The sequence below is a fragment of the Mauremys mutica genome, chromosome 2 (genome assembly GCF_020497125.1).
Source record: "Mauremys mutica isolate MM-2020 ecotype Southern chromosome 2, ASM2049712v1, whole genome shotgun sequence".
In the NCBI taxonomy this organism is placed as follows: domain Eukaryota; kingdom Metazoa; phylum Chordata; order Testudines; family Geoemydidae; genus Mauremys; species Mauremys mutica.
Window position 1 is genome coordinate 145302029 of NC_059073.1, and position 28000 is coordinate 145330028.

Genomic DNA, 28000 nt, shown 5'->3' on the forward strand with positions numbered 1-28000 from the left:
CTTTTTTTTTTCAATTGTTTTCATCACATTTTTATCAAAACCAATTATAGAATTATTGTATCTCTGATCAACTGCATTTTTTTTTACACTAAAGAACAAGGTTGTCAGTATGTGAAAAACTTTGAAAATGACTTCAACACATTTTGATAAAAACACTGATTTTAAAAGCATGACCCACAATTTTGCCAAGTCTCTTGGTTTTGGGAGGAAACAAGGTTATTTTTCTATTGACAAAACTTCTGTGCAAAAAATTTGAACTAGATCTTCTGGTACTTGACGTTTCGAGGAGATTTAAGTATATGGAAAATTTCAAGGGTCTAATGCAGGGTTTCTCAAACAGGGGTCGCCGCTTGTGTACGGAAAGCCCCTGGCGGGCTGGGCTGGTGTGTTTACCTGTCCCGTCCGCAGGTCCGGTGCGGCTCCCACTGGCCAATGGCCCGTACTGCTTCCAGCAGCTCCCAAGGGACTTACTGGCCGCCACTTCCAGCAGCCCCCATTGGCCTGCAGCGGCGAACCGCAGCCAGTGAGAGCCGCGATTGGCCGGACCTGCGGACAGGGCAGGTAAACACACCAGCCCAGCCTGCCAGGGGCTTTCCCTACAGGCGACCCCTGTTTGAAAAACCCTGGTCTAATGGGAGCCAAATATTAATCAAAATTTCAAATTAGGGTCTCTGTTACTGTCCTGTAACTCAAATAGTTGGACCAGATTCTTCAAACTTGACAGAAACCTTCTCCTTTGTCTCTGAGGCCAATCCCATTTGAAAAGCCAAAGTTATGGAGGAAGAGGGGAGGGTTTAAGTTGGGTGTGGAAACTGGGCTCAGTCTTCACTAGGGAGAAGCCGTCTCCATGATGCAGCCATGGGGGATGGGAGGTTAATCTTCTGTTTGCTCCCCCCGTGTGCAGATATTCAGGCTCAGCTTCGCATGGTGGATCATGGCATGTCAGGGCTCAGTGTCTTCATAGGACTCAACGGCTCAAAGGAAGAACTGGGACTGGAAGGCACAAACTACTTCATCTACCCGCATCAGAACCTGGATGAAGCGTAAGGAGAAGCTTTGCTTCTGCAGCTCAGCATGCCCCTTCCCCAATTTACTTTATCTTTGACTAGCAGGATGGTGCCTATGCATGCCCTGGCTACTGCCACAATACTGTAACCCACCTACACGTTCTGCTGGAGCAAGCGACCAAGTCCACCTAGTCCCCAGCCGTAAAATTGTCCCTCTCAACTTCAGGGTGAAGCGTGATGGACAGAATTCAGAGCAAACTGTTGGGTTCTTGTCCAGGAGTCTGTCTCCAGTTCAGAAGACATGAATCTCTTCAGAGGGGCCCCGTAGAGATTCCAATAATGTCCAAGTTAGAGAAGTGCCCAGGTCCCCTGATTTATCACCTGGCTAAGTTCAGATGTGGGATGACTTGCAGGGAGAGGATAGCAACACCCCTCCAGGGAAGGTTACAGCAGGATGAGTGTCACACACATTGGAAGGTGGAGACATTTGCCTCATGCCGGCGGAAAGGACCACGCTGGTCACCTACTCTGACCTGTGCTGTAGGGGATCACGACAGGCACCCAGCTTCATCCAGCTCATCCTGCCACACAGAACCTTAATGGTGACCCCAGCAGCACTGACAGTGAACTGCCTGTTCATGCAAGGAGGTCACAATCTGGGTGCTGGCCAGTCAGCATCACACAGCACATTCAGTTCCCTACTCTTCCAGAGACTCCCTGGGTAATTTATTGCTCTGTGCCTCATTTCCTAACCTGCAAAATGGAGATAGCCCGACATTTGTCTTGTCTAGTTAGCAGGATAGAGACTGTCTCTTATGTGAGTATGTACAGGGCCGAGCACAATGCCCCAGGTGCTACAGTAATGCAAATAATAAATAGTAGTAATTTACTTGGCACTGTCACAGATATGGTGAGGACTCAAAATGAACCCCCAACCTGCAGAGGTTCTCATATCTTCTGAACCAGAGGCCACTCTCTCTGACCAGCAGGGGGAAGGATAAGAGGGTAGATTCAGAAAACTAGTCCCCAGATATGACAAGGAGCTCAACAGATGAATGTTTAGGAGGAAAGTATCCAGTAGAACACCCAAGGCTTATAAATATAACCTGCTCAGGTCAACCAAAGCCCTCAGTTTTCTTCTGTGCAGTTGCTGATTCTGGCATTGAGGGGATGCTGTCTGTCTTTGGATTTTGTACAGTACAACAAAGGAAGCTGATAAAACAATTGGATAAATACCAGCGAGAGAAAATCCCACAGCGTTAGTTGCTGATGGCTGATAAAGAGGGAGCACACCGCTGGCATGAAACAAAACTCTCCGCCTTCCATGCATGGCGAAGCCTTCAAGTGATGATCAGTCTGAGACCGAGCACGACAAGCTGGTTTTAGGCTCCACTTTTGCTGTAGAGGAGGAAGATGTGAATTAAACAGCAGTAGAGCCGCTGTTTGCTGGTGCCCCAACCACGCTGGGGACTGCTCTGGTGCGGCATAAAACACCCCAGAGAAGTAGTGCCAGCACAGTCACTGCAGAGATCCCAGAGCAGGGGGAAGGTGTTGGCAGCAGCCTGGTGCTGCTGAGTCTTGAATGGCCTGAGAGGTGCTGCCTGCCTGTTTCCTTGTGCACATGTACTAACCTGGTTGATTGTTAGCCAGAACTCACGGAAAGGCTTCTCTATGTCTCTCTGCAGCATGAATTGCTTCCTTACTGCCTCCAGAGAAGACGCTGCAGAGACCATTCCTGTGCTCTTTGTTACATCTCCGTCCTCCAAGGACCCCACCTGGCAGGAGAGATACCCAGGTAAGGATGGTCTTTGTACCATGGCCGGAACAACTCTGCAATGGGGGTGAGCCTATTTCTAGCCCTTGTTTTCAGCCACAAGGAGGGATTTTTCTCAGACATTTGAGACAGTCTTTTCAGTCGCTTTCTAGTTTTGCAAATGCAGAATAAGTTAACTGTCTTCCATGGGCGGGAGCAGGGGGAAGCTGGTTTTCTCCATCAGAAGCTGATATTTTAGAACTTACTGCTCATATAGAGAGCAAGGGGACACGAGAAGAGACAGTTCGGCACTGCGTTGCCCTCAATTGCTCACCCCCCATGGAGGTTTAACTGGAAATTAACCTGCAACAGCATAGTCAAACCCCCATGGGGTTAGAATGTATCATTAGCTGGGTGGGCTGGAATTATGGGGGTTAAATGCAAAACCCTAGCTGCTTACCCCAGCAGTGTTACTTCTGCCGCATAGGTGCTTCACACCACATTTCATTGCACCTACCTGAGCAGCATTTAGAATGGACCATTGCTGGAGACAGGGCATCACGCAGGTGGTCTGTTCTGCTGTGGGAATTAATAACTTCTAACATCCCCTTAGGAGCTTAAGCTCCCAGGCAGTGGAGGCAAATGAGAGATTGGAAAGAGCCTTGTCCTTGAGGGTGGCGGGGGCTCCTGCTGGCCAAGAGGAGCTCCTCTGTCTTGGAGACACCGAGCTGAGATGGCACCAATGTTGTTGGTCCAAGCAGGGACAGAGGGTGCACCAAGAAGAATCATTTGACATTTTCTGGATACCTACAGATGAGACTCAAGACGGGTGGGTAAAAGCAGAGGAAATAATGAAGCCAAGGAGCTGAAATGTGGGAAGGCGAAGAGGCAGGGACGTCGGCACTGATGGAAGCATCAGCCCAGGCAGAGGGAGAGCTGTCTGTTAGGCGTGAGTGGAGACACAGGGCACCTGACAGCAGGAGCTACCACTTGCCATAGCTACGGTTGCCCTCCAGTGGTGACAATGCACCGAACACCTAGCACTCTATCATTCCAGGCAAGTCGTCTCTGTGCATCGTGGCATTTGCACAGTACGAATGGTTTGAAGAATGGAAAGAGGAGATGGTCCAGAAGAGGGGAGCGGAATATGAGAGCCTGAAAAACGCTATGGTAGAGTCCATTCTGAAGACAGTTTTGAAACTCTACCCTCACCTAGAGGATAAGGTAAAGAAACCTTTATTTATAACCCAATCACCATTGGTCAGCAATGTTCCATTGCGGATAACATGGCATAAGAGTCTGTCCTACAGGAAAGGACCATGTTGGACTCAGGGGCCTCTGGATATGACCTGGGTGAGCCACCAGACTGACTTCCACACACAGTGCAGCGGGGAGGTGGCAGATCGGGGAAACCTCCTGCAAGGAGTCAACTCCCTAGTTCCCTTGACGCAGTGCAGGGAGCTCTTCAGGTCTGAGTGGCAAGAGGCCGACCAGCCAGCCACCTGTACTGATGGGGGGAACAAATATCCCAGCTTCTGTATTGGAGCACAGAGGCTGTTTGGCCTGGGCTCGCAGCAACATAGAACTCCACTCCCCAGAGCAGGGAACAGTGCGACAGCTAAAATCTACAGACGCTGTTCATTCCCGTGGCAGTTCAGTCCTGTTCCACCACGGCTGCCAAGGTCACCCCACATAACCTTAACTCTGGCCACTGTTTGAGGTCAGTATCCTTGTGGTATTATCTGCGTGCCCCACTGTGGTGTGGATTTCAGCATTATTCCCCCGTTAGGAACAGTCACCTGTTACAACTCAAGTTTGTAATACTGGGAAGTAGAATATGCTACTGATATATTTTTTTTTTCAGATGTGTGGCCCATTGACCTTCTTTTAAAACACATTTTTATTTATTGAGAGTGTGAGCTCTTTGAGGCAGGGAACATCTTTTGGTTCTGTTTTTACAGCACCTAGCACAGTGGGGTCTTGGCTCATGACTGACTCCTAGGGGTTATCACAACACAGACCCATTTTGCAGCATATTTATAGAGGGAGGTTTTGGTGTTTTGCACTTTTGGAAAGCAATAATTGCACAAAAAGGAATGCTTTGGCGATGTGATCCCCTGCACGCCACAGCTAGTGTATACTATGCATTGTGAACTCCAGCTGTTATGCAGAGTTGCTTTGGTGTATAAATGGTTTTAGTTTGGCAGTTGAGTCTCACTGCTATCTATGTGCCCTTAGCTGTGTGGACATGTTGATTTCTGGTATGTTTATTATGGTGTATTATCCAATAGACCTGTGCATTCTTTCTGCATGGCATTCCCCAAAGGGGATAGCTATGGTGGGAGGGATAGCTCAGTGGTTTGAGCATTGGCCTACTAAACCCAGGGTTGTGAGTTCAATCCTTGAGGGGACCATTTAGGGATCGGGGGCAAAAATCTGTTTGGGGATTGGTCCTGCTTTGAGCAGGGGGCTGGACTAGATACCTCCTGAGGTCCCTTCCAACCCTGATATTCTATGATATTGGTGACAGTGACTAATTAAAGCTGAATGGCTAAGAGAATGGACAGCATACATATGGATTTATAGCTTTACGTGGCATTTCCAGGCTTGATGGGGTAGTGTTTTGAGTTGCTGTCCTTTAGCAACCTGGACTGGTTTCCCAGGTTTGAAGTGCCTGGTTTCCCATGGTTTGAAGTGCCTGGGTTTTGGAAAATGTTTAAAAATCTATGACTCTCTATTTTAAAGGCCAGAAGGGACCAGCCAATGGGGAAAAAACCCTTGGGGTCCAAAATATTTTTTTTTCTTTTTTCTAAAACTCTATTGCTCTTTCACCGTGAAAAGAAGAAAATGCAAAGTAGTTGCTTGGTTTTTGTAGCCCTTAAGGAGACTGTCAGGCACCCCCCTCCCGGCCATTTCTACAGCTGCTCCAACATCTCTCCCCAAAGCGCTCTCCCCAAAGCAGGCCTGGCATGGCAGAAACGCAGGTGCTAAGACACCCAGACGCGCCCTACAAGGTGCAATGAAAGCAGCAACAAACATCCCAGCTCCATCCAAAACTGGGGAAGAATCAAATCAGTAGGGATGGGAAGTGCCTGATTAGATCATCCCGCGTAGCTCCTGGCTGCTGCAGCAGCAACCCCAGGAAATGCACTTTCTTGGGCAGAAGCGGCTTTTCTGCAGACCTCTAGAGGCCCCCTTATCTACATGAGCCCTGTTCAAGTCCTGTGCACAGGACACAGTGACTGGGGGCTCCCCTAATGTCTTTGTCTTCAACAGATCGAGTGCATATCAGCCGGGTCTCCGCTCACCAACCAGCACTACATAGCTTCCCCCAAAGGAGAGCTATATGGAGCTGTCTGTAGCATCTCTCGCCTGCAGGCAGAAGCTACTGCCGCATTACGCCCTCAGACCTGTGTGCCAAACCTCTACCTGACAGGTATGTTACACTGAAGGGGTTTCTGACTGGATCGCCCCATTCCTGACTCAGTTTCCCTGACCATGGCTGTATTTTCACCTCCGTCTCCCAGAACCAACCTGCTGGGCTGACTTTCAAACCGGGGAATGCCTCACCTAGCGGAGGGTGATGTTCAAAGTGTCTTCAGGGCTAGGGCGAGAGAACTGGACAATGCTGCATAAAGAAGGGATGGAAATTGAATTTCAATTATCCAGAGGCTTCCCCAGCAACTCGTAACAGCTCTCCCTACATCCCATGTAGCTGACACCACTGCGCCCCCGCAGTGTCGTGTGAGCTACTGAGAGACTGGCTCCAAGACCTGAGACTTGGGGGAAGGCAAGCAAGTCAGAGCAGACAGTCTTCGGCAAGGTGGGCTGGGGTAAGGAAAGAGCAGCACTGAGGTTAGTGCCAGGGGAGGGGGAAGGAAGAGGGAAAACAAGCAAACCAAAATCTCCGGCAAGAACCATAGCAAGTGAAGAGGGGGCTGAGTGAGGCCACCGGCCGCGGCGCTGTCTTACTGAGCCAGCAGGCAGGCAGCTCCCGTGCTGCTGCTCAGAGCTTTGCCAAGCCACAGAGCAACCCCAGCAAGGCCCTTCTGCTGCTTCTCTTCAGAGCCCCCGAGGGCAGCAGGGAAGCCATCAAGACCCTTCTGTTTCATGCTGCTGAAGCTCTGAGCAGCAGAGCCTGCTGTTAGTCAAGGGGAGGATGGCACCCAATGGAGACCAGGGCACAAGTAGAACAGACCCGCTCCCCTTGCAGCAGCAGGGAGCACTGGAGGCTCAGTCTTTCCTTCCAGCTACTAGCAGCACCTAATCACCAGAGGAGATACAGGACAGCACCCGGGTAGAAATCCGGGCACCCTGCCCCTTAGCGCCTGCTGGGAGCAGCAGCCCTGGACCTTGCCTTCTGCCCACCTGGCACGTTAGCGTCTCCCTCTGGTGAGTAGGTCTCCACTGTGAGTCTGAGCAGTTCAGTGTTGGAGGAAGTGGCTAGTGGGGGCCTCATCTTCCCTGATACCTCAGTTAAGGTGCTAGAAGAGGAGGCAGGGGAACAGTCCAAAGGCACAAATAGCAGCCAGGTGCCCAGCTTCCAGTGGCGAACGGGCTGCCTGGAGAGCTGCCCTAAGTGCATGTGTTTGGCTCAGCTGGGGAGCTGTGACCAGCAGGGAGCTTCCCGTGCTCATGGGACTCGGCCTGGAGGAATGCTGACGAGCACCTGCCAGGAGAGGAGCTGGCTCAGCCGTGCGGCGGGAGGGAGATGCCAGTAGCTCGGGGAAGGCCAAGGGCGCAGCAGGTTGGATACGGCAGCAACGAAGGCCGAGGCAAAAGGGTGCATGTCCTGGAGCGCTGCTCTCAGCGGGCGGCAGATAGGGCGGGAGTGTTCTGGGGAAAGGCAGAGGTCAGGCAGGACCTAGGATTGGCTGTAGCGCCTGGCTGTCAGGGTAACCCCCTGCAGGAGTGGCTGATTGACCGGCTCTCCACCAGCCTCGCTGGGTTCAGCACAACCCCAGGCTGAGGTGCCCCCTCAGAGCGGGTCCCAGGAAAGCGGCTGTGACAGTGTGCGCTTGTCTCCTAGGGCAGGACGTATTCTTGTGTGGCTTCATGGGAGCGCTGCAAGGAGCTGTCCTGTGTGCCAGCGCTGTCCTGCAGCGCAACCTCTACATTGACATGCTGCGTCTGTGGAGAAACAGCCCAGCCAACAACTCCAAGAAGAAAGACTGAGCTCCTGGGACCCACCCAGCGCCTCTGTGCATGTGCCCTGACCCAGGCACTTGGTAACAGCGTAACTTGTAAGATTTTTTTGTTCTTAAATAAAAATTAACCATAAAAAACCCACCTACAAATTTTAAAGGCTTAACTCTGTGGATTAAGCCAGGGACGTAACTGCCACTTCGACCGTGCACAGACCCAGCTGCCGCTCCCTCCGTATCTACAAACGGCTCTCAGGTTTGCCTTGGCTGTTCGTTGTACACCTGATTCCCAAGCCCCTTGTCTCATTCGTAGGACGCACCAGGGAGCAGAGTCCAAAACCCGCAGCGTTCACCGGCTTCCGGTTTGACCTTCTCCAGAGTGGGATTTGTTCCTACGCTCATAATTAGCTGGCAAGAAATCCAAGGCCAGCAGGTTTGGATCCGGTAATGGGCCTGATGCTGAGAGCCTTGCAACATGGAGTCCTATGAAATTGGTTCTAAGATGGCCACTGCCAAATGGTGCCAGCCGTTTTATACACGGTCACAGTTCCTTCCTTTCTCACGGACTGTGGCCCCCTCCTGCCTTACTCTCTGCTGGAAAGTACTTTAAGCTACCTCAAAAGGCCTCCCTATAGCCAGGAATAGCGCTGCCAAGATGGCTATTAGCCAGGATGGGCAGGGATGGTGTCCTAGCCTCTGTTTGCCAGAAGCTGGAATGGGCGACAGGGGCTGGATCACTTGATGATTCCCTGTTCTGTTCATTCCCTCTGGGGCACCTGGCATTGGCCACTGTCAGAAGACAGGATACTGGGCTAGATGGACCTTTGGTCTGACCCAGTATGGCTGCTCTTATCAGGGGGCGGCTCTAGGAATTGCACCGCCCCAAGCAGGGCAGCGCGCCGTGCGGGGCGCTCTGGCGGTCGCCGGTCCCGCGGCTCCGGTGGACCTCCTGCAGACGTGCCTGTGGAGGGTCCGCTGATCCCGCGGCTCTGGTGGACCTCCCGCAGGCATGCCTGCGGATGCGCCACCGAAGCCGCGGGACCAGCGGCCCCTCCGCAGGCATGACTGCGGAAGATCGCCGGAGCCGCCTGCCACCCTCCCGGCAAAATGCCGCCCCAAGCGCACACTTGGCGCGCTGGGGTCTGGAGCCGGCCCTGGCTCTTATGCCCCTTCTGAGTCACTACAGGTCTGTTACTAGTAAAGCCCTTACCTCTATTCCCCCCTCCCCAGCCTGTGTCTGCTCCCTGCCTGCATCACAGCTCACCATGGTGCCAGAACGGGTTGGATCCTGCCACCGGAGAACTGAAGGGGGAGAGGGAGACAAAGGTTTTGTCTAAATCAGAACTGCATTGGTTCAGTTAAACTGGAGCAAAACCCCATGTGGATGCTCCCGCTCCCCATTTGATTTAATGTCCACTTAGCTAAAGTAGCTTCCCTCATTCAAAATTTTAAAACCTGATTTAGCTTAATTAATAAGTGTCTACACAGGGTTTTGCATTGGTTTAACATAGTGTCTTTTCAGGCATCTACACACAAAGTTTCAACTGGGTCCTTTAGCTTATTTGCTTAAGCCAGTGCAGACAGCTGTGTGGAGCACTTTGAACCTGGTTAGAGCAGTTTAGCTTGTCCTTGAAAATTTACACATGGGCAAGCTAAACCCATCTTACCCAGGCTTAAATCAATTTAGGAGTCTCCACATGCAAAGCTGTCTCAGGTTTCACTAGATCAGTTTAAAAACAAAAAATCACCCCTCTGCTTAAAAGGGAGGAGCTTTGTGCATAGTCCAGGCCTTTAGTTAGCCTGTGTGACTTAGAATCTAAACAAGACCCATGTCTGTGAGATCCTGCCTTGCAGCAGAGAGGCTGCTGCCCACCACTCCTCTCATGCCCTGAAGCAAGCCCACTTCTGATTTTAATCAGGAGTCTCACTACTTGGTGCATTTCTTAAAGCCCCAGCTCCTGGAGTCATGTGATTAGGTGACTATCAGATTTCAATTTTTTTTTTAAGTTTCTAGCTCTCCTGCTTTCACAGAAAACAACAAGCTTGAAAGCATGACCCAAGAACTCCCTGAAAGCTCAGACAGCAAACCCAATGAACTCTGGCTTTATTTTTTCTTTTAAATTTAATCTCCTAATTTCAGAGGCCTGGCTCATGGTTTGTGTACACTTGGGGTTGGCGATAGAGAAAGAAAAGTTGAGGAGAGTAAAGAGTGAATAAAGGGGAAAGCCTGATCCCCAAATCCTCCCCACTTCCTGCCCCCAAAATCCTTTCCTCAGCCAAAGGAGTCAAATGAGATTATTTAAGTGCATGCGAAGCAGGAAGCCTGTTAAAGAATTTCTGAGCCGGCTGGATCACAGGGTTTAAATAGAGCAAGGAAGGAAGATAAGGACATTGCTGAGAAGCTAAATGATTTCTTTGCATCGCCGTGGCTGTTCGCGGAATACCTACCTCAGACCTGCTCTTTCCGGGTAATGAAGCCAAAGTGCAGTTAAAGCCAGAGGGCTCAGACAAGGCGGTGGTGGCACAATAAGTCACCAGGCCATTAGTTGTATAGCGGAAGCAAGTCACAGGCCAGGCCCCTGTCGCTCTATACGCTCAGGAGTTCTGAGGTAGCTCAGGTGTGAGGGGGCTGAACTGCCAGCAATGATCTCTCACTCAGAGCAGCTACCCTACCAGAAGGCTGCAGCTGCAGGCATACAGCCTTGTGCATATGCGTTATACAACCTCTAATTACACAACCACATCCTGTTCCACACCCCCTCACCTGCCTCATTCAAGTGACACGCACAACTGTAAATCTGAAAAGACAGACGCTCCAGCACTTGGAACCATATTGATCACACATGGATCATCAGCAAGGGTGGGACCTTTAGATCCACAGCACAGACTTCTGCCCCTTGAGCTAATGGAACGGTAGCAGTAGTAGGCTGTTCTCTTACGCGGACCACCACAAAAGGGGCACGGACACACACTTTGCCAGTGGGTTTCAGTTATTTGCAAAACAGCAGAGCTCTGTTGACTCAGAAATCTTGTTCTCTTTTATATTCTGGAAGGGAGAGTTCAAGTGATTAAAGATCCATTCCCCCCTCCCCCGCATACCTCCTTGAGCCAGCTCCTTTCATATCCCTACAACCCCATCCCCTTCTGTCCCTGTCACCACAGCTCCTGCCTCCATCACCACTCCTACTATCCCCTGCCCCGCCTTCCTTATCCTCTCCTCTGTGCCTGTCCCCCACCTTGAAAGCAGAGAGGAGAGGAACAGAGAAGGAGGAAGCAACCAGCAGGAGCATTGACAGCACATGAACAATCTCACTGCTCTCACGCTTCAGCGACCAGGAGCAGCAATGGCGGAGAAAGTCCAGCTCAGCCCCTGCAGCCCTGATGTTTCTCCCTTGAGGAGAAGTCTCTTTGTGGGAAATGTAGTTTCCAAGGTTGAGCCTTCTCTAAGGCTCTGAGCACATGCAAACATTTACATTCAGAGGATTAGAGCTTGGCCAAATTTAAACAGCTTTCCAGAGGATGAGCAAAAGGCACCTCTCTGACCCCAGGGCCACCCCCTGCCCTAGTAGTATCAAGTCTTGGTGCCAACACCCTATTAAGAACATGAGGTGTTCCAGCCGCACAGAGCTTGCTTCAGGCTGGCTGAAGACTCAGGCAGACTTTCCTGCTTTAGATACACTTGCTACACATTGCAGAGGAAACGCTTGACAACGAACTTAGCCTTTTCCTTAAATAAAAGGTAATAAGACACCAATGTCATCCCCTGACTCCAGGAGTTGGAGCTAGGTCTACAGCCCCATCTATGCCTTAGTCTGGCCCTGTTTTGCACATGACCTGAGCTCTGCAGGGTTGGGAGCGGACTGGGTAGGACAGCTGTGTTGGCACTGAGTCACCCCGTGAAGCAGGATATGCTTTTCTAGGAGTACTCCACCCTCGCTGAGCGAGAAGACAGATATCGCAGGTAGAGGAAACCGAGATCACTCCTGCTGAAGCAATAGGTGCTGCCAGCCGGCCTCACCTGAGCGCTGCCAAAGGGATTTCACAGCATGTCCGTGCAGCAGAGAAAGAACAGAGCTGTCATCATTGTCAATTACGAGTTCTGCAGCAGGACTGAGCCGCTGGAATCCAGGAAAGGGGCCAAGAGAGAAGCAGACAAGCTGTTTAAAGCATTATCCAAACTCAACTATGCAGTGAAGTTGTACTATGACCAGGCAGCCAAGGAGATAGAGGAGATCTACCGGCAAGGTACGTGTCCCCTGCTTTGCTCCTGGCAGTGTGCAAAGCTGCGTGTTGGGACCAGTGGATGGACAGGGCTTCCATTACATTTGTTGCAGCTTGGAACATCAATTGTGCACAGTTGAGATTGTGTGTGTGTGTGTGGGGGGGGGAATAGACCCCCCCCCCTTGGACTGGCATATCCCAGGCAGCACATGCCACTCACAACCCCCTAGGGAGGGTATATTTATAAACCCTTCTCTTGCTCGGTCCTACTCTCAGGAGAGATGTAACTGAGATGGACATCTCAGAGAGCGGGAGAGCAACCAAAGAATGAGAGGGGGAGACTCCTAAACCTCATGGCCAGAAAGGGCCATGAGGATCACCTACCCCTGGGGTGACCAACCTGTAGCAAGTTGAGGTTGTAAACCGTGTCCCTCGAGGGTGACCGTGCTAAGGGGCAAAGGTTGAGTTTGGGGTGGAAAATGAGCTCCTAGCCGAGTCCACACGGGGGTTTGAATCAGCACCATTGCCACACCATTGCACCGTCTTCTCAATTACCTCCTGATGGGGCTGCAGGGAACACCTGTCCCTGCCCAGCTGGTGACCTGCAGCATCACAGCAGGGAACAGAGTAGTTCTGGCTGTTGCAATGCCCGCTTCCCTGCCAGGCTGCGCGATCCCAGGGATTGCAGAAAGGAGCATGGCTGGTTCCATCAGCACCGAAGGGAGCTCCTTGCTGAGGACAACTCCTCTCCTCATACAGCCCAAGAGGGAGAAAAAGCCGGATATACTAAGAACCAACAACCGGGTACAGCTCCCTGATTCTCTGCCCCAGCCCAGCTTAGAGCAGTCTTGAGGCTGATCTAGCTTGTGCCAGCTGCTCTGGTCCCTAAGGGATCATTATATTCCATCTGGGGAGAACCTGAGTCCAGTGCATTACGGCTAATGCCCATTCCTGCCTCTGACACACCCTTCCTCCAGGCTGAAAAGGTGCCAGCCCCAGAGTCTCACCCAGGGATTCCTGCATCGGACCCCGTCACTCAAGATGGTGCTGGGGAAGATCTTTTAGAAAAAGATGCCCAATCTTGACTGAGAAACTCCACGTGATGGAGAACCCACCACATCCCTAGATGACACGTTCACAGAGAGGGTGCTGGGCCACTGGGACGACTTATCTCCTCTCTGAGTTTATCCAACTTCAGTGACCAACCACTGGGTCTTGCCTGGCCTTTGTATGCTAGGTTAAAGAGCTCTCTGCTATCAGGGACGGGTTCCACCACTGCAAAGGACTGAGGAGCTCATGAAAGGGGGGGGTATACACATACCCTAAAGAGGACCCCAGCAAGTGTATTTATTTCCACAACACCCCAGGAGGCAGGGAGGTATTCTTCCCATTTTTACAGACCTCTCTGGGCCTCGGTTTCCCTAAGAGTTTTGCCCAGGGTTACACAGTGAGTCAGGGGCAGGGAATTGACCCCAGCTCCCCTATGTCCCAGGCTCGTATCTGACCCACGGGCCCATCCTTTCTCCTCGTGGGTGCCAGCCAGACATCAGGCTGCTCTAAGGAGCTGCTGCACTAATGTGTCTTTACAGAGAGCAGGGAAGAGCATGGTGATTGCTTTGTCAGCATTCTGTCCAGCCACGGCGAGGAGGGGGCCATATACGACTGCTGGGGAGAGCTGGTCAAGCTGACAAGGATTTTCCAGATGTTATCGCCACAAAGGTGCCCAGTGCTAGCTGGAAAGCCCAAGATCTTCTTTATACAGGTAACATGGGAACCACCAGACAGGATCAGACCCGAGGTTCATCTAGCCCAGTATTCAGTCAGCGGCCAGCACCAATGCTTCAGAGAGAGGTGTAAGAGCCTCATAACAGCAGATGTGGGACCTCCACATTAGGTCTCATCTTAAGCCTGAGATTTAATATCCCTTCCAGAACTTATGTTGTTACTTAGAACAACTCTGGATATCCTTGTCAGCCATATGAATGTCCAATCCTTTTCTGAATCACACTAAGTTCTTGGCCTCAATGACATCATGTGACAGTGAGTTCCACAGGCTAATCACATGCTGTCTAAAGTACTATTTCCCTTTCTCAGATTTGAGTTTCTCACCTTTTAAATTCATTGAATGGCCCCTTGTCCTTCTATTACAGACAGGGAGAACAGAAGCTCCCAACTGTCTCTAGACCAGAGGTTCTCACACTGCAGCGCATGGAAGTATTCGGGGGGAAAGGGGGCAGTGGGGGAGAGGGAAGCATAAGAAGCTTTAGGAGAAAAAAGAAAAACCCACTTACTGAGCACATTTTACTGATTCCTCTGGACATAGCAGGTCCTCAGATGGTGCTGTGCACTTGACTCGGGATGGTACTGTGGATTTTGATGGATTTCTGATAAGCTTGCCCAGCATTATACTAAGTCGTTGTCCTTGGTACATTAATCCGTTTGGTACGATGCAGTCAGTACAGGGTTTACATGCTCAGGTACGTCCGCTCAAGCTGCGATCGTACTCTTTTACAGCTGTGCTAAACAGGCAGAATGGAGCTGGTGGAAGAGTAATGCACCCAATTCGCAAACATTTACACAACCAGAAGTATCAAGTTCAGCTCTGATAGGGAGGGTCAGATCATTAGATAACCACACGTATTCCAACAAGCAGCCATCTGTGCAAGCGTCTGGGGCTCTGCAAGGTTCACAGATGTTACGCAGGATAGTGCTGAAAATCAGCTCCTGAAAGCGTGCAATGTATTGCCCGTTCTTCATTATTTTCTTGTGTGAAGACGTCTCAGTCATCCATCCAGAAGCAGAAATGATGCCAAGTGAACAGCCACCCAATACAAATAGCGAGAGACCACAGCATGATCCATCCAAACAATTCAGAGAATGTTTACACTCCATGAATGAGGGAGTCATTCATCAATGTCTCACTAACAAAGAGAGGGGCTTACATTGCACCAAGGAGTTCCTGTAGCTCCTGAGTGAATCTGGGGACTGAACATTTGAGACCGAGGCTAACGGATCACTTTGCCTCAATCTTGCCAGTCTGCCACCAGCTCCAGGATGACCCAAAGTGCTCCACAGCTCACAGATATTTTGTGGCATATGTGATAGCATCACAAGTCTCAGTTCTCTGCCTAGTGGCTAAAGGCTTACACAGTCATTGCCTCACATAGGCCTCAGCAACCTGGGAACTGGCACTGGTGTTTGGGCTGAGATCCCATCCTACATGCTATTTGCAACCACCTCTGTTCAAGGACTGGTGGCTGTAGCATGACCAAAAAACTTGCATTAAGAATATACTCATGTCACAGGTTTCTCCTCCTGCTCCCCATAGCAATTTACACAATCCAGGCTGGGGGTAACAAACGTGGGTTATCATGGCCACTTCCTCATCGTGGTGGAAGGGATGGGGTGTCCTAGTAACCTAGCGGATGAAGAAGGTATTGTTTTGCCAGTGATGCTACCTTACCAACTAGACTTAGTGAGCAATCAAACAGCTCCCTGAGGCCTCATGAATGGCCAATGGATGGCTTTAGTGCAGGGGTGGCCAACCTGAGCCTGAGAAGGAGCCAGAATTTAATGATTTACATTGCCAAAGAGCCACAGTAATACATCAGCAGCCCCCCAGCAGCTTCCCCCACCCACTCCCAGTGTTTCCAACCCACCAGCAGCCCAGCCAATCAGCATCTGCCTCTCCCTCCCTGCACCTCCCGATCAGCTGTTTCGTGGTGTGCAGGAGGCTCTGGGGGGGAGGAGCAAGGGCATGGCAGGCTCAGGGGAGTGGGTGGGAAGCGGTGGAGTGGGGGCAGGGCCTGTGGCAGAGCCAGGGGTTGAGCAGTGAGCACCCCCCGGGCATACTGGAAAATTGGCACCTGTAGCTCCAGCCCCAGAGTCGGTGCCTAGACAAGGAGCCGCATATTAACTTCTGAAGAGCCGCATGTGGCTCCGGAGCCACAGGTTGGTCCACCCATGCTTTAGTGGAAGTGTAGGACAGAGTCTTAGCTAATTCCCTAAAGCCTTCCCTACCCTTCTGACAGCATCTTTTCCATCTTACCTGAGTTCACCTGGAGCCAGGAATTCTTCATGCTGGTGCTTATCTACAGGCATTCCAGCTTCCTGGAGATGCTTCAGGTTGCATCTGTGAACAAGGAGATAAGCAGCCAGGTGTCATTGGCATATCATTAGCAGAAGGTGTCTCCACCTGGTTTCATGTAGATATTGATGAGCAGTAACGACAGGATGGATCCTGGTGGGATGGGCTCCCTGTGACCCCTCACACTCTTTGGGTCCTGTTGGAGAGGAACGATTGGAGTGTAGAGCTGTGGCATCTACTTCAGTTAAATCACAGCAGTTACTGGGATGATTTAGTTGGGGATTGGTCAATTTAGTTGGGAATTGGTCCTGCTTTGAGCAGGGGGTTGGACTAGATACCTCCTGAGGGCCCTTCCAACCCTGAGATTCTATGATTCCATGATACTGTGCTGAAAGCAGCAGTGGGATGTAGTAGTACAAGCACAGAGAGGTCAGGCAAAGTTTTCAATAGTGTCTAAGGGGCTCTTCAGTGCAACCTGTGACAACATCCGTTTTGAAAATAGGCCTTAGGTGACTTAGAAAATCTCACCCACAGCCTTGGTCCATTAGTGCTAGCAGGCAATCTCCCTGCTCTGCATAGACTCCCTGCTCTGCAGTCTGTTTGCCTAGGAGTTGGGAGCTGGAGACTTGGGAATAGCTGGAAGAATCTCCTGCAGAACATCGCACTATTCAGGGAGATTGTTGGGTTTTTCCACCTGGAAAGAGGCAGTTTTTTCTGTTTACCTGCTAAACCTAAAGGGAAGTTTACAGAGGCGGAAAATAATTAACCAGTTGGAATTAGTCCTAAGGGCTAATGTGCCAACTCTTTCGAAAGGTTTCATGGGACCTTTCTGTGGTTCAAGACAGAAAGCCATGCTCTGAACTACAGCGCCCTCTAGCGCCAGTCAGGTGCATCCGCTCAGTAATATCCAAGAAGAGCTCCACTTTAGGGCATCCCCAATGCCCTTCCAAACAGGACTCTGGAGGGGGCGGATTTTCTGGAAGGGGGGGGGGTCTCCCATCCACCGAGTAGCCTGAGGGAACCTTGCTTAGCCTGAGGGAACCTTGCTTGCCCATGAGCTCAGAGACAAATTACTACAGCAGAGAGAAAAGACGGTTACTCACCGTAGTAACTGTTGTTCTTCGAGATGTGTTGCTCCTATCCATTCCAGTTAGGTGTGTGCGCGCCGTGCGTGCACGGCTCTTCGGAAGATTTTTACCCTAGCAACTCCGGCGGGCCGGCTGGGCGCCCCCTGGAGTGGCGCCGCTATAGCGCAGGATATATACCCCTGCCGGCCCGTCCGCTCCTCAGTTCCTTCTTGCCGGCTACTCCGACAGTGGGGAAGGAGGGCGGGTCTGGAATGGATAGGAGCAACACATCTTGAAGAACAACAGTTACTACGGTGAGTAACCGTCTTTTCTTCTTCGAGTGATTGCTCCTATGCATTCCAGTTAGGTGATTCCCAAGCCTTACGTAGGCGGTGGGGTCGGAGTTAGATGTTGCAGAACGCAACCGCTAAGCCAGAGGCTGCAACAGCTCTGGACTCCTGGACCAATGAGACAAAGGTGTGGGCCGAGGACCAGATAGGTGTACAACACATCCCCCGAAAGGGAATGCGAGCCAGGAAGGCAGCCGAGAAGCGTGAGCCCTGGCGGAATGTGCAGCAAGGTGGCTCTATGGCACATGGGCCGAAACAGAAGAGGTGCAGATGCACAACGTCATTGAAGATGAAATCCTCTAGGAGGAAACAGGTATGCCCTTCGTCCGGTATGCCGGTACGATGAAGGTTTTGGGGGCGTTACGAGAGGGCTCAGTCCGCTAGATATAGATTGCGGACGCCCTGCAGATGTCGAAGGAGGGCAACCGTTGCTCTCCTTGCACAGAGAGTGGCTTCGGAAAGAAGACCGGAAGGAAGATATCCTGGTGGATATAAAAGGCCGACACCTCCTTAGGGAGGCAGGTCGGACGTGGTAATAACTGCCCTTGTCCTTGAGGAACACAGTATACCTTGGGCCTATTGTGAGAGTCTGAAGCTCGGAGACTCGTGTGGCCGCAGGAAAGACTACAGGAAACTGCCTTGCAGGACAGTTATATCAACGAGCCTGTTGACAGTGGCTCGAATAGGGCAGTCATAAAACTGGGTAGAACCAGATTGAAGAGCCAGGTTTATGGCGAGGCCCCACTGGGGGGGGGGGGTATAAACGCTCCAAGCCCTGAGGAACCAGATGGAATGGAGCGGGAGCTCGGCGGGAGAAACATTGCGCATTTCGGAGCAGCATGAGAAACGCTTCCACTCGGCCAGATACTTTAACCGAATGGACGATTTTCTACCACCCCGGAGAATCCCGTAGAACCGAGGCCGAACAACGTAACTCGGATCGGTTTAGCCACGCAGGAGTCCTGCTGTGAGGTGCAGAGATTACAAGACCGGGTGGTGAAGTTTGTCGTGATTCCGTGTCATGGGGTCTGTGCCAAGAGGGTTGCTACCGACAGGTGTAGCAACATGGTGTGCCAGTGCTGCCCAGGTTACACTGGAGCGAACCCAATCAGGGGCACTCTGTCCCTGCGGAGTTTGAGCAGGACCTTGTGAACCAGCGGGGACAGTGGACAGCGTACGGCAGATGGCTGATCCATGGCCTCAGGAAAATCCTCCAAGACCGAGCCTGGGGAGAGGCCTTGGAACGAGGAGAATTTCTCTCCCTCTTTCCGTTCTCGCGAGAGCGAGGAGGGCTATGCGGGGAAAGACCCACTTCTGGAAAACGGAATAGATAAAGACGGGAGGAAACCACCACTTGTGAGACAGGAAGGATCTGCTGAGACGATCCGCCAGCTGAATCGCCTGGTACACAAGGCAGACTGCTCTCAGCTCTCGGACATTGATGTGTAAGGCCAGCTCTTGCGCTGACCGAAGGCCGTGAGTGCGAAACTACACCAGGTGCGCACCCAGCCGAGAGATGGGCTGTCTGTCACGAGGGACCCCGAGGGGTGAATGAAACAGCATCCCCGGATACACCGGGGAGGACGCCGACTCCCGGTCGAGGGAGCCTAGGCTGCTCGGGGGAAACGAGACGACCACGAGTATGCCATCTCTGCCCGGGTGGCACCCCCAGGTGAGCCACGATTGGAGTGAACAGAGGCGAAGCCTGGCATGTTTAGTTGCAAATGTGTAGACAGCCATGTGACTCAGGAAACCGAGGCAAGAGCGAGCCCAAGTTGGCGGGAAGGTCCGTAGACCTTGTACAATTGTTACCCTCGCCTGAAACCAAGGCTGAGGAAAGCAGGCTCTGGCGAGTTTGGAGTCCAGGACGGCCCCAATGAATTCCCTTCCCTATATGGGAATCAGAGTGGATTTTACTATTGATCATCAGGCCTAGACACAGGAATAGGTTCGTGTCGATGCCCACATGACTGGTACTTTGGGCCCGGTAGTTCTACGAAGGAGCCACACGCCTAGATACGGAGAACGTGTGTCAGACGGTGGCGAAGAAAGGTGGCGACTACAGCCATGCACCTTGAATACCCCTGGGCTGTATAGAGGCCAAGCGGGAGGGCCGTATACTGGGAATAACGATGGTAGGCCCCAAACCGAGGGTACCTTCTGTGTGGAAGAGAAATGGCAACGTGAAAAACACGCGCCCTTCATATCGAGGGCGGCGTACCAGTCTCCGGGATCCCAGGATGGGATGACGGTCGCCCTGGGTACCATGCGGAACTCATCTGCATCGTGACTTGTTGAGTTCCTGCAGGCCTAGGATAGGTCTGAGACCTCCCTTCGCTTAGGGGAATAGGCTTCGCCCTTAGGTACCTCCTGTATAGCTCCGATGAGGAGCAGCGTCCGCACCTCTTGCCAGAGGAATTGCTCGTGAGAGGGGTCCTTAGGAGGGGCGAGGATGGGTAGGCTTTTGCCCCATTGGTGGTCAGAAGGACCCTAATTCTGGCTCCTTTGGGGTGCGGATTGATGGCCACGACCGTGTAAGCCACGCCCGCTGGCCATGTCCTGACCTTGTCAAGGCGCAGGGTAAGAGCGGAGGTTGGGGACGGAAACGTCGGCGCTGAATTACCGGCATGTGTATGCCGAGAGAGAGAGAGCAAAGTGACCCTGCTGCCCTTTAGGTTCTGCAGCCTAGGGCCAGTGTTGTCAGAGAACAGGCCTGTGCCACTGAAGGGCAAGATCTGTATAGCGTGCCGCAGCTGCGAGGGAAGGCTCGATAAATGGAGCCCTGAAACGCGCCGCGTGGCAACACCCGAGGCCAGAGTCATGGCAGCGGAGTCAGCTGCGTCCAACGAGGCCTGGAGGGAAGCTCTCTCCAGCTCCGTCCTTTGCTGCAGGAGGGCATCGAACTCTTGACAGGAGTTCCGAAGAACCGACTCTGTAAATTTGCCCACCGCCACCCACAGTAGCGGATAAGCAGGGCTTGCTGGTTCGCTACACGAAGTTGCAGGGCCCCCTCCGGGTACATCTTATGGCCCAGTAAGACCACACGCCCAGCCTCTTTGGATTTAGGGGCTGGTCGCATTTCGATTAGAGGAGGGCCGGAGGGGTATGTTCCTGCCCTCGCCTCATCTGGGGAAGAGGAAGAAGAAAGGCCCGGGACAAGCGGGTCCTGTGTGGGCTCGAGCTCCTGGACAACCTCCTGATCCGGTGGGATCTGGGAGCCCGGTGCCGAACCGGGGGTTGCTCTGTACCGGTCGGACGGGGACGACTAATTGTCACCTCTGGCACCCAGAGCTCGGAGGGAACGGAGCGAGATGGGATCACCGGTACGCCTCTGGCGTGGTAGTACACCCACGGTGTCCAGAATGCCCACTGATAGGTCTCCTGGAAGACTCTGGAGGGCACATCGGAAAACAGAGTGCTACGCATATGAAGTGTCCGCACGGGACGACACTGATGCGTGGCTGGATGGCCCTGGAGGAGCTGAAAGCTCTTGGTAGAGTCTCCGTCTGTAACTGACGTCGCTCGATGCGGCACCGGGGATCGGTACCGGTAGACAGACTGGTACCGAGAACGGGACCTGCCACCGAAGCTGTGCCGGGCGGTCGACCGAGGGTGCGAGGCTCGATGATCAGGAGTGGCTACGAGCGTCCCGGTGCCTGGGGCTTGATCGGAGCTGAGTGTCCCGGACCGGCGAACGGGATGCTGACCGGTGCCGCGAGCACTACTGGTACCAACATGGAGAACGGTGCCGAGACCTAGATCGGTGACGGGACCGAGAACATCTGCGGGACCGCGACTCTGAACGGTGCCGCTGTGCGGTGCCGAGGTAGGGTGGTCTGATCAAGGCAGGCTTGCCCATCGACTATGTAACCCCCACCGGCGGTGCCGGGGGCTGAGGCAGCGTAGATGCTGTCGTTGCAATCAGCCCCCTCGCCGTGGACACTGTCTCCGGCGTGGAGGGAATAGTGAGCTCGACCATAGCTGGCACCCCGGATGCAGCTTCATAGCGAGCTCGACGACGGTCCGTACCGGGGAGTGTTCCAGCACCGGACTCGACAGCTTTTGCCTGGCCGGAGTTAATGGTGCGGGCATTGTCGGTGCCGCGGTAGACATCGGTGCCGGGCGATCCGACGGAGCATAGCACTCGGCTGCGGAGCAGGCGGCTCAGACGCAGCTTCAGGGCGAGCTCGACCATGGTCCGTACCGGGGAGCTTTCCGGCACCGGACTCGACGGCTCTTGCCTGGCCGGAGTTAATGGTGCGGACATTGACGGTGCCGTGGCAGACATCGGTGCCGGGCGATCCCACTGAACATAGCGCTCGGCTGCGGAGCAGGCAGCTCGGACGCAGCTTCCTAGCGAGCTTGACCACGGTCCGTACCGGGGAGCTTACCAGCACCGGACTCGACGGCTCTTGCCTGGCCGGAGCTAACGGTGTGGATACTGTCGGTGCCGCGGCAGACATCGGTGCCGGGCGATCCGGCTGAACATCGCGCTCGACTGCGGAGCAGGCGGCTCGGGCGCAGCTTCCGGGCGAGCTCGACCACGGTGTGTACCGGGGAGCTTTCCGGCACCTGACTCGACGGCTCTTGCCTGGCCGGAGTTAACGGTGCGGATATTGTCGGTGCTGCGGCCGACATCGGTGCCGGGCGATCCGACGGAGCATAGCGCTCGGCTGCGGAGCAGGCGGCTCGGACGCAGCTTCATAGCGAGCTCGACCACGGTCTGTACCGGGGAGCTTTCCGGCACCGGACTCGACAGCTCTTGCCTGGCCGGAGTGAAAGGTGCGGATATTGTCGGTGCCACGGCAGACATCAGTGCCGGGCGATCCGACGGAGCATAGCGCTCGGCTGCGGAGCAGGCGGCTCGGACGCAGCTTCAGAGCGAGCTCGACCACGGTCCGTACCGGGGAGCTTTCCAGCACCGGATTCGATGGCTCTTGCCTGGCCGGAGTGAAAGGTGCGGATATTGTCGGTGCTGCGGCAGACATCGGTGCCGGGCGATCCGACTGAGCATAGCGCTCGGCTGCGGAGCAGGCGGCTCGGACGCAGCTTCCGGGCAAGCTCGACCACGGTGCGTACCGGGGAGCTTTCCAGCACCGGATTCGACGGCTCTTGCCTGGCCGGAGTAACTCTTCATCCTCCAGGAGAGAGGTCCATGCCGAGGGTACGTCGGAGTCAGCGACGGTGGTGCCAGGAGGCCTTGGCGGCACCGGCGGTCCGGTGCCGAGGGAGTGCGCCGTGAAAACTAACTAGCGCTCGGCGCCGAGAGCGGAGGAGCAAGAGCTGCCTCCCTCAGGAGCTGTTTAAAACGAAAGCCCCGCTCCCCTTTGTTCACGGATTAAGGGCCTCACAAATGCGGCACTTATCTGTGAGGTAAGATCCCTCGAGGCACTTAGGAGAAGAACTCTTGTCGGCAGCGGCTTGTGGCCTGCCGAGCATTAGAAAACCTTGTGGACCGGGCATCGGACCCGGCCCCGGGTGAGGGGAAGGGGATAAACGCCTACCCCTGTAAAATAAATACACTATACTATTCTACAAACAAACAGAGTTAACTACAACTATAAACAGAACGAGAGAAACTACGAGTAGCTAGGGAAGTGGAGGTCAGCTGAGCTGTGCTCCACTGTTCCCACGAGCGGAAAGAAGGAACTGAGGAGCGGACGGGCCGGCTGGGGTATATATCCTGCGCTATAGCGGCGCCACTCCAGGGGGCGCCCAGCCGGCCCGCCGGAGTTGCTAGGGTAAAAATCTTCCGAAGAGCCGTGCACGCACGGCGCGCACACACCTAACTGGAATGCATAGGAGCAATAACTCGAAGAACAACAGGTGCAGCATTTCAGTATATGATGTTTTCTCTCCCCAAAACACGGAGAGAAATAATCACCTCCCAGGGGGTTCCTGTAATAAGTGGCCTTGGGGGGGGCATCAGGAACTAATTGCTGAGAGGAGGCACAGTGGGCCAAGGACCCCCATCCCGGGTTCAGATCCCACCCCAGGCACAAGTGAGAATCATCCTGGTGGCCAACAGCCGGGGCTGAGTCACTGCACTGTTCTGCGTGACTGGCCATCTCAGCTCGAGAGACACCCAGGCCTGGAGGAGCAAGGGGCGCAGCAGGTCCAAGCTGAGGGGCTGGGGGAGCGCTGGAGACTGCAAGGCATGATGGAGAGGCAGTAGCAGGGGGAGCCGTTCGTCCACCATTCAGCACAAACGGGGAAGACGCTTGCATAGCACTTGGCTGTAGCCTGTGTCATCTGTGACTTTCCAAGCCCTCCGGTTCCCTTGCATTTTTAAATGATGCAGCACACGCCACCTCATGGGTCAAACGGATAGGCCTGCCCGACAGCAACTCCCCAATGTAAGCCGGAGCAACGCAGGTTACTAATGCGTTCACCCCACAATGAATAGCACAGGTGGCATCAGAGCTGGAGTGTCTGCAGTGACTCCGCTGCAGAACAGTCCCAGGAGGTGCCCGCTCCCTGCCCATGCCATTGACAGGATTAACTGAATACATTCTTTGTTGTACAAGAAATGCCCTCGCTACGAGCCGCACCATTAAGGCCCCTGCTCGGTACTGAAAGGTCACTAACACACCCATGCCACTTGCCTGCTCCGGCTTGCGTTGAGCTGGCTTCTTGCGCTGGGGTTTACCGGAAGTCAGCTTGTTAATGATGTGTTTGTTTGTACAACAACTAGCGCAATAAACACCTGCTCAGAACCTCTGGGCAAGACCACAGTATTATAACCATGCATAACAACAACAGAGACTCTCCAGAAAGAGTTTGGTCACTGAAAGGGGGAGGCAATTTCAGGCTATGCAGGTTGCAGTGCACAGACTCTGCCAGCCACATGTAAGCCTTTAGTGCTAGCAGCCAACGTCCTGTTTATTGATAGGCAGGTACCAGAGAAACAGCTGCAATGCAACCCCTGCCCCATCAAGCCCCTGCTGGGACAGGCCTCATTCCAGCCTTGGGATGCCCCTCACCTGAGACTGGCATCCTTGCTGGTAATTAGGACTCATGTTGACACACATCCCACTATATAACAAATGACACATAAGAACAGCCAGACTGAGTCAGATCAAGGGTCCATCTACCCCAGTATCCTATCCTGTCTTCCAACGGTGGCCAATGGCAGGTGCCCCAAAGGGAATAAACAGAACAGGGAATCATCAAGCAATCCATCCCCTGTCACCCATTCCCAGACACCACACACGTGTCACATAGGGGCCATGTACCCAGGGCTCACCTGGCATCAGACTCTGGTACTGCCTCAGTTTCCCTTCTTCCACAGGGAAAGGAGACCACCATGCCAGGAGCTTTGAAGTTACCCTTCCCTGGTGGGGACTGGCTTGCCAGGCCATTATACCCATCCCGGGCTTAGCAATCCATTGCCCCCGACACACACTGCAGGGGACTTCAGCCAGCTTTTTGCTTTTCACTGGTAGACAGACCCTTCCAGAGCCCCTGTAAGAACCTCACACAACCTTCCTGCTCTCTGAGGCATCTCCCTACACTTAGCCTGTGGGTCTGAGTCACATGCTCCCATTATCTGCCCCTTTAACTCATTCCTTTCACCTGGGGAGGTGGGTGAAGACTGCCACAGGCCCAGAGGAGCCACAACCTCCTTAAAGGGCTAGTTCCCCAGTAACTGGCCACCAAACAGCCATAGGGTGTGAATGAACCTCACTCACTATGGATCTGACAGATCCAGAGCAGATTCTGGCTACTCTGCGGTACTGAGTGGCCGGAAGCAGGGAGAGGATCCGGCCAGTGGTGTCTATTTTTGAGCGCTTGCAGAACAGAGCCTAGACAGAGCCAGTCTCTGCCTCAAGGAGCTTGCAATCCAGACAGCCAGGTAATAAATGTACACCACCAACTACCCCAGTGTCAGACTGAGCATGGCCAGCTGCATGGCAGGGGTCTGCTCCAAGGAAGGCATTTTCCAAGCTGTCTCCTTTGACTAGCCCCTGCCCAGATTGCTGATCTTTCCAGATTTCCCCAATCTGCCACCAGGAAGGGTTGGTGTGTGGGTGTCTGTGCCAGCCCTGGAGGGGAAGGGAGAGACAGATGGGGCCTCTAGACCTGTGGAGAGCAGGAGATGGCTGGGGGCCTCCAGGCCTGTGGGGTGGGGAAGATGAAGGGGGGTTCCAGGCCTGGGGGGGAGGGGAAGATAGCTAGGAGTTCCAGCCAGGCTTGTGCGGAGGGGGAGATGAAGGGAAGCTCCAGGCCTGGGGGGAGGGGGAGATGAAAGGGGGTTCAGGCCTGGGGGGAGGGGGAGATGAAGGGGGATCAGGCCTGTGGGGAGGGGGAGATGAAGGGGAGCTCCAGGCCTGGGGGGAGGGGGAGATGAAGGAGGATCAGGCCTGGGGAGATGAAGGGGGGCTCCAGCCAGGCCTGTGGGAAGGGGGAGATGAAGGAGGATCAGGCCTGTGGGGAGGGGGAGATGAAGGGGGGCTCCAGCCAGGCCTGTGGGGAGGGGGAGATGGGAGGGGGCTTAGGCCTGCCCCAGAGGAGGCCAGAGGGGATATCAGTGGAATGAACAGCACCCAACACAGACCTTTGCTAGCTGATTGCGGTGCTTGTGTTTCCAGGCCTGCCGTGGGAATGTGACGGATCCAGGTGTGTGGGTGGAGACGGACAGCGGCCGGCCCCCAGCAGACAGCTTCTCGCACTACCTTTCCATCCCTGACAGCACGGCCGTGATGTTCGCCTGCAGCCCAGGTGAGTGAGTGCAGAGACGGCCCTGGGACTGGAGGCCGTAAGGGGCTGTCACCCCAGGGGCAATTCTACTCCTTCAGCTCCAACGCCCTTCTGACCCGTCCGTGCTGCGCCAGCCATCCCCTTCAGACAACGGCCGTGGAGCAGAACTGCTGCCCAACAGAGAGCCGGCTAGTCTCCAGCAACAGCCACCAGTTTGACTCTGTAGCTCTGGTGCCGGAGTCAACAGCTGCCCCCTTTCACGCTATTTTGGGAAAGAAACGTTGAATTTCTTTTCTCAGTTAAACGCGGAGGAGGTGGGGAGAATCCCACCGAAAAGGCTCGTAGGGAAACAGAGTGGAGTCTCAGCCCAGGATCCTCGTGCATACGGGCTCAGGGTGATCGCCACTAGACTTGCGCACCCTGTGGCCCACAGAGTGCCCCCCCAACCATCCCGGAGATGTATCGACAGAGATACCAGCTCACTGTACAATGCTGGGCCATTCCAGCGGAGGGGGAATTGTTCAAAGAGGGGGGCCCTGATGTGGGGTTTGATGGGGGAGTCATGACACTAGCTGCACAGGCATTTTACATGCTGCTTCCCCTGCCCCAGGGCCCAGCCGGGCCCCACGCTGGCTGAGAAGGGAACAAAGTTGCTCTTGGCTTGCATTTGGGGGGTGGGACAGAGAGGCAGCGGACACAGAAAAAAGAAGAGTGACTGTTCCTTCCCTTCACACCCCTGGCTCCCATAGGGGCCCCTCAACCCAAGGCTTTCCTCAGCCAGATGGGTACCCCTCATCCCGATCAGTCGCTCGCCCCTGTTCCCACGCTGGCCCTGCATCCCCCACCAGGCCTCTGGAGGGGGAAGGAGGGAGACATTTTTTGATGCAGGTTAATTTAAACTGAAAACCTGCAGGTTTCCATGACACAGTGCTGGAAAGACCTGAGACGAGGCTCCAGGAAGGCTTCTCCTCTAGCACCAGGGCAACACACCATGGCTGGCATACAGGTGCAGCCGTTTCTGCTGTAGGCTCTGCGTTTGTACAGCGCCTGGCACGATGGGGTCCTGATTCCATTCTGTAGTGTAAATGGGGCCATGGAAACAGTGGGTCAACCAGTCTCCTCCCAGCCCCCAGTACAGCAGCTGCATCAGTATTTGAATGAAGCAGCCCTCTGGGAATTTACACCCGCAAGAGACGACGTCCTTTCTCTGGTATTTTCAGGCTACAGCGCTTTCCTCAATCCGCTGGGCTCCATGTTTCTCCAGACCTTGCTGGAGTTTCTGGAAGGAGATGAGCGGCATCTTGAACTTGCACGTCTAATGACCCGCATCAGCTGGAAAGTCGCGCTTCATTGCGAAGCCAAAGGGCCATACCACGGTGACAAGGAAATGCCCTGCTTTGTCACCAACATGGTGCGAGAGGTTTACCCATTCTCCACCCAAACCACGGAGACCGGCAGACTCTGAGAACTTGGATCTCGCCGGAGGGAGCCACCAGCTGCTTTCCAACTCTTTCAGGAGTGCTGTGCATGGCCAGTGACTGCAAGGGGAATCACAGAGCGCGTGAGGGCCAGCAGCATTTCTGTCCCGACACGACACTAGGACTTTTTTGTTGTATGAGCAAATGAAGGGCCATGCACCTCTCCAGTGCTCTCTGAATAATAAAACTAACA

General features: G+C 53.7%; 3 protein-coding genes across 5 annotated transcripts in view; 2 read left to right on the plus strand and 1 right to left on the minus strand.

Moving 5' to 3' along the window:
* The window catches only part of ELMOD3 (ELMO domain containing 3), a 72073-nt gene extending 69718 nt beyond the window's left edge, over positions 1 to 2355 (minus strand). For both annotated transcript variants that reach the window (XM_045003898.1, XM_045003897.1), the window contains exon 1: positions 2244 to 2355. In XM_045003898.1, coding sequence (XP_044859833.1) covers positions 2244 to 2333 — 90 coding nt within the window. In that variant the 5' untranslated portion in view covers positions 2334 to 2355. The remainder of the gene's footprint in view (positions 1 to 2243) is intronic.
* Positions 1 to 8042, plus strand: part of RETSAT (retinol saturase) — a 29580-nt gene extending 21538 nt beyond the window's left edge. For both annotated transcript variants that reach the window (XM_045003896.1, XM_045003895.1), the window contains 5 exons: positions 905 to 1043; positions 2693 to 2802; positions 3818 to 3984; positions 6037 to 6196; positions 7790 to 8042. In XM_045003896.1, the coding sequence (XP_044859831.1) occupies positions 905 to 1043; positions 2693 to 2802; positions 3818 to 3984; positions 6037 to 6196; positions 7790 to 7935 (722 nt within the window). In that variant the 3' untranslated portion in view covers positions 7936 to 8042. The remainder of the gene's footprint in view (positions 1 to 904; positions 1044 to 2692; positions 2803 to 3817; positions 3985 to 6036; positions 6197 to 7789) is intronic.
* Positions 8043 to 11897: 3855 nt separating this feature from the next.
* LOC123364518 (caspase-7-like) lies at positions 11898 to 28000 on the plus strand. The gene is made up of 4 exons (XM_045006726.1): positions 11898 to 12149; positions 13715 to 13887; positions 26221 to 26350; positions 27550 to 28000. Exons 1-4 carry the CDS (start codon positions 11951 to 11953, stop codon positions 27792 to 27794), a joined length of 747 nt encoding a protein of 248 aa, XP_044862661.1. The 5' UTR covers positions 11898 to 11950; the 3' UTR covers positions 27795 to 28000.

Excerpts from the sequence above, each read along its gene's own strand:
- LOC123364518 (XM_045006726.1), top strand. The coding sequence starts at position 11,951 with ATGTCCGTGCAGCAGAGAAAGAACAGAGCTGTCATCATTGTCAATTAC. Across the intron at positions 13,888-26,220 it reads CCAAGATCTTCTTTATACAG|GCCTGCCGTGGGAATGTGAC; the intron begins GTAACATGGGAA and ends TTGTGTTTCCAG. Across the intron at positions 26,351-27,549 it reads GATGTTCGCCTGCAGCCCAG|GCTACAGCGCTTTCCTCAAT; the intron begins GTGAGTGAGTGC and ends TGGTATTTTCAG.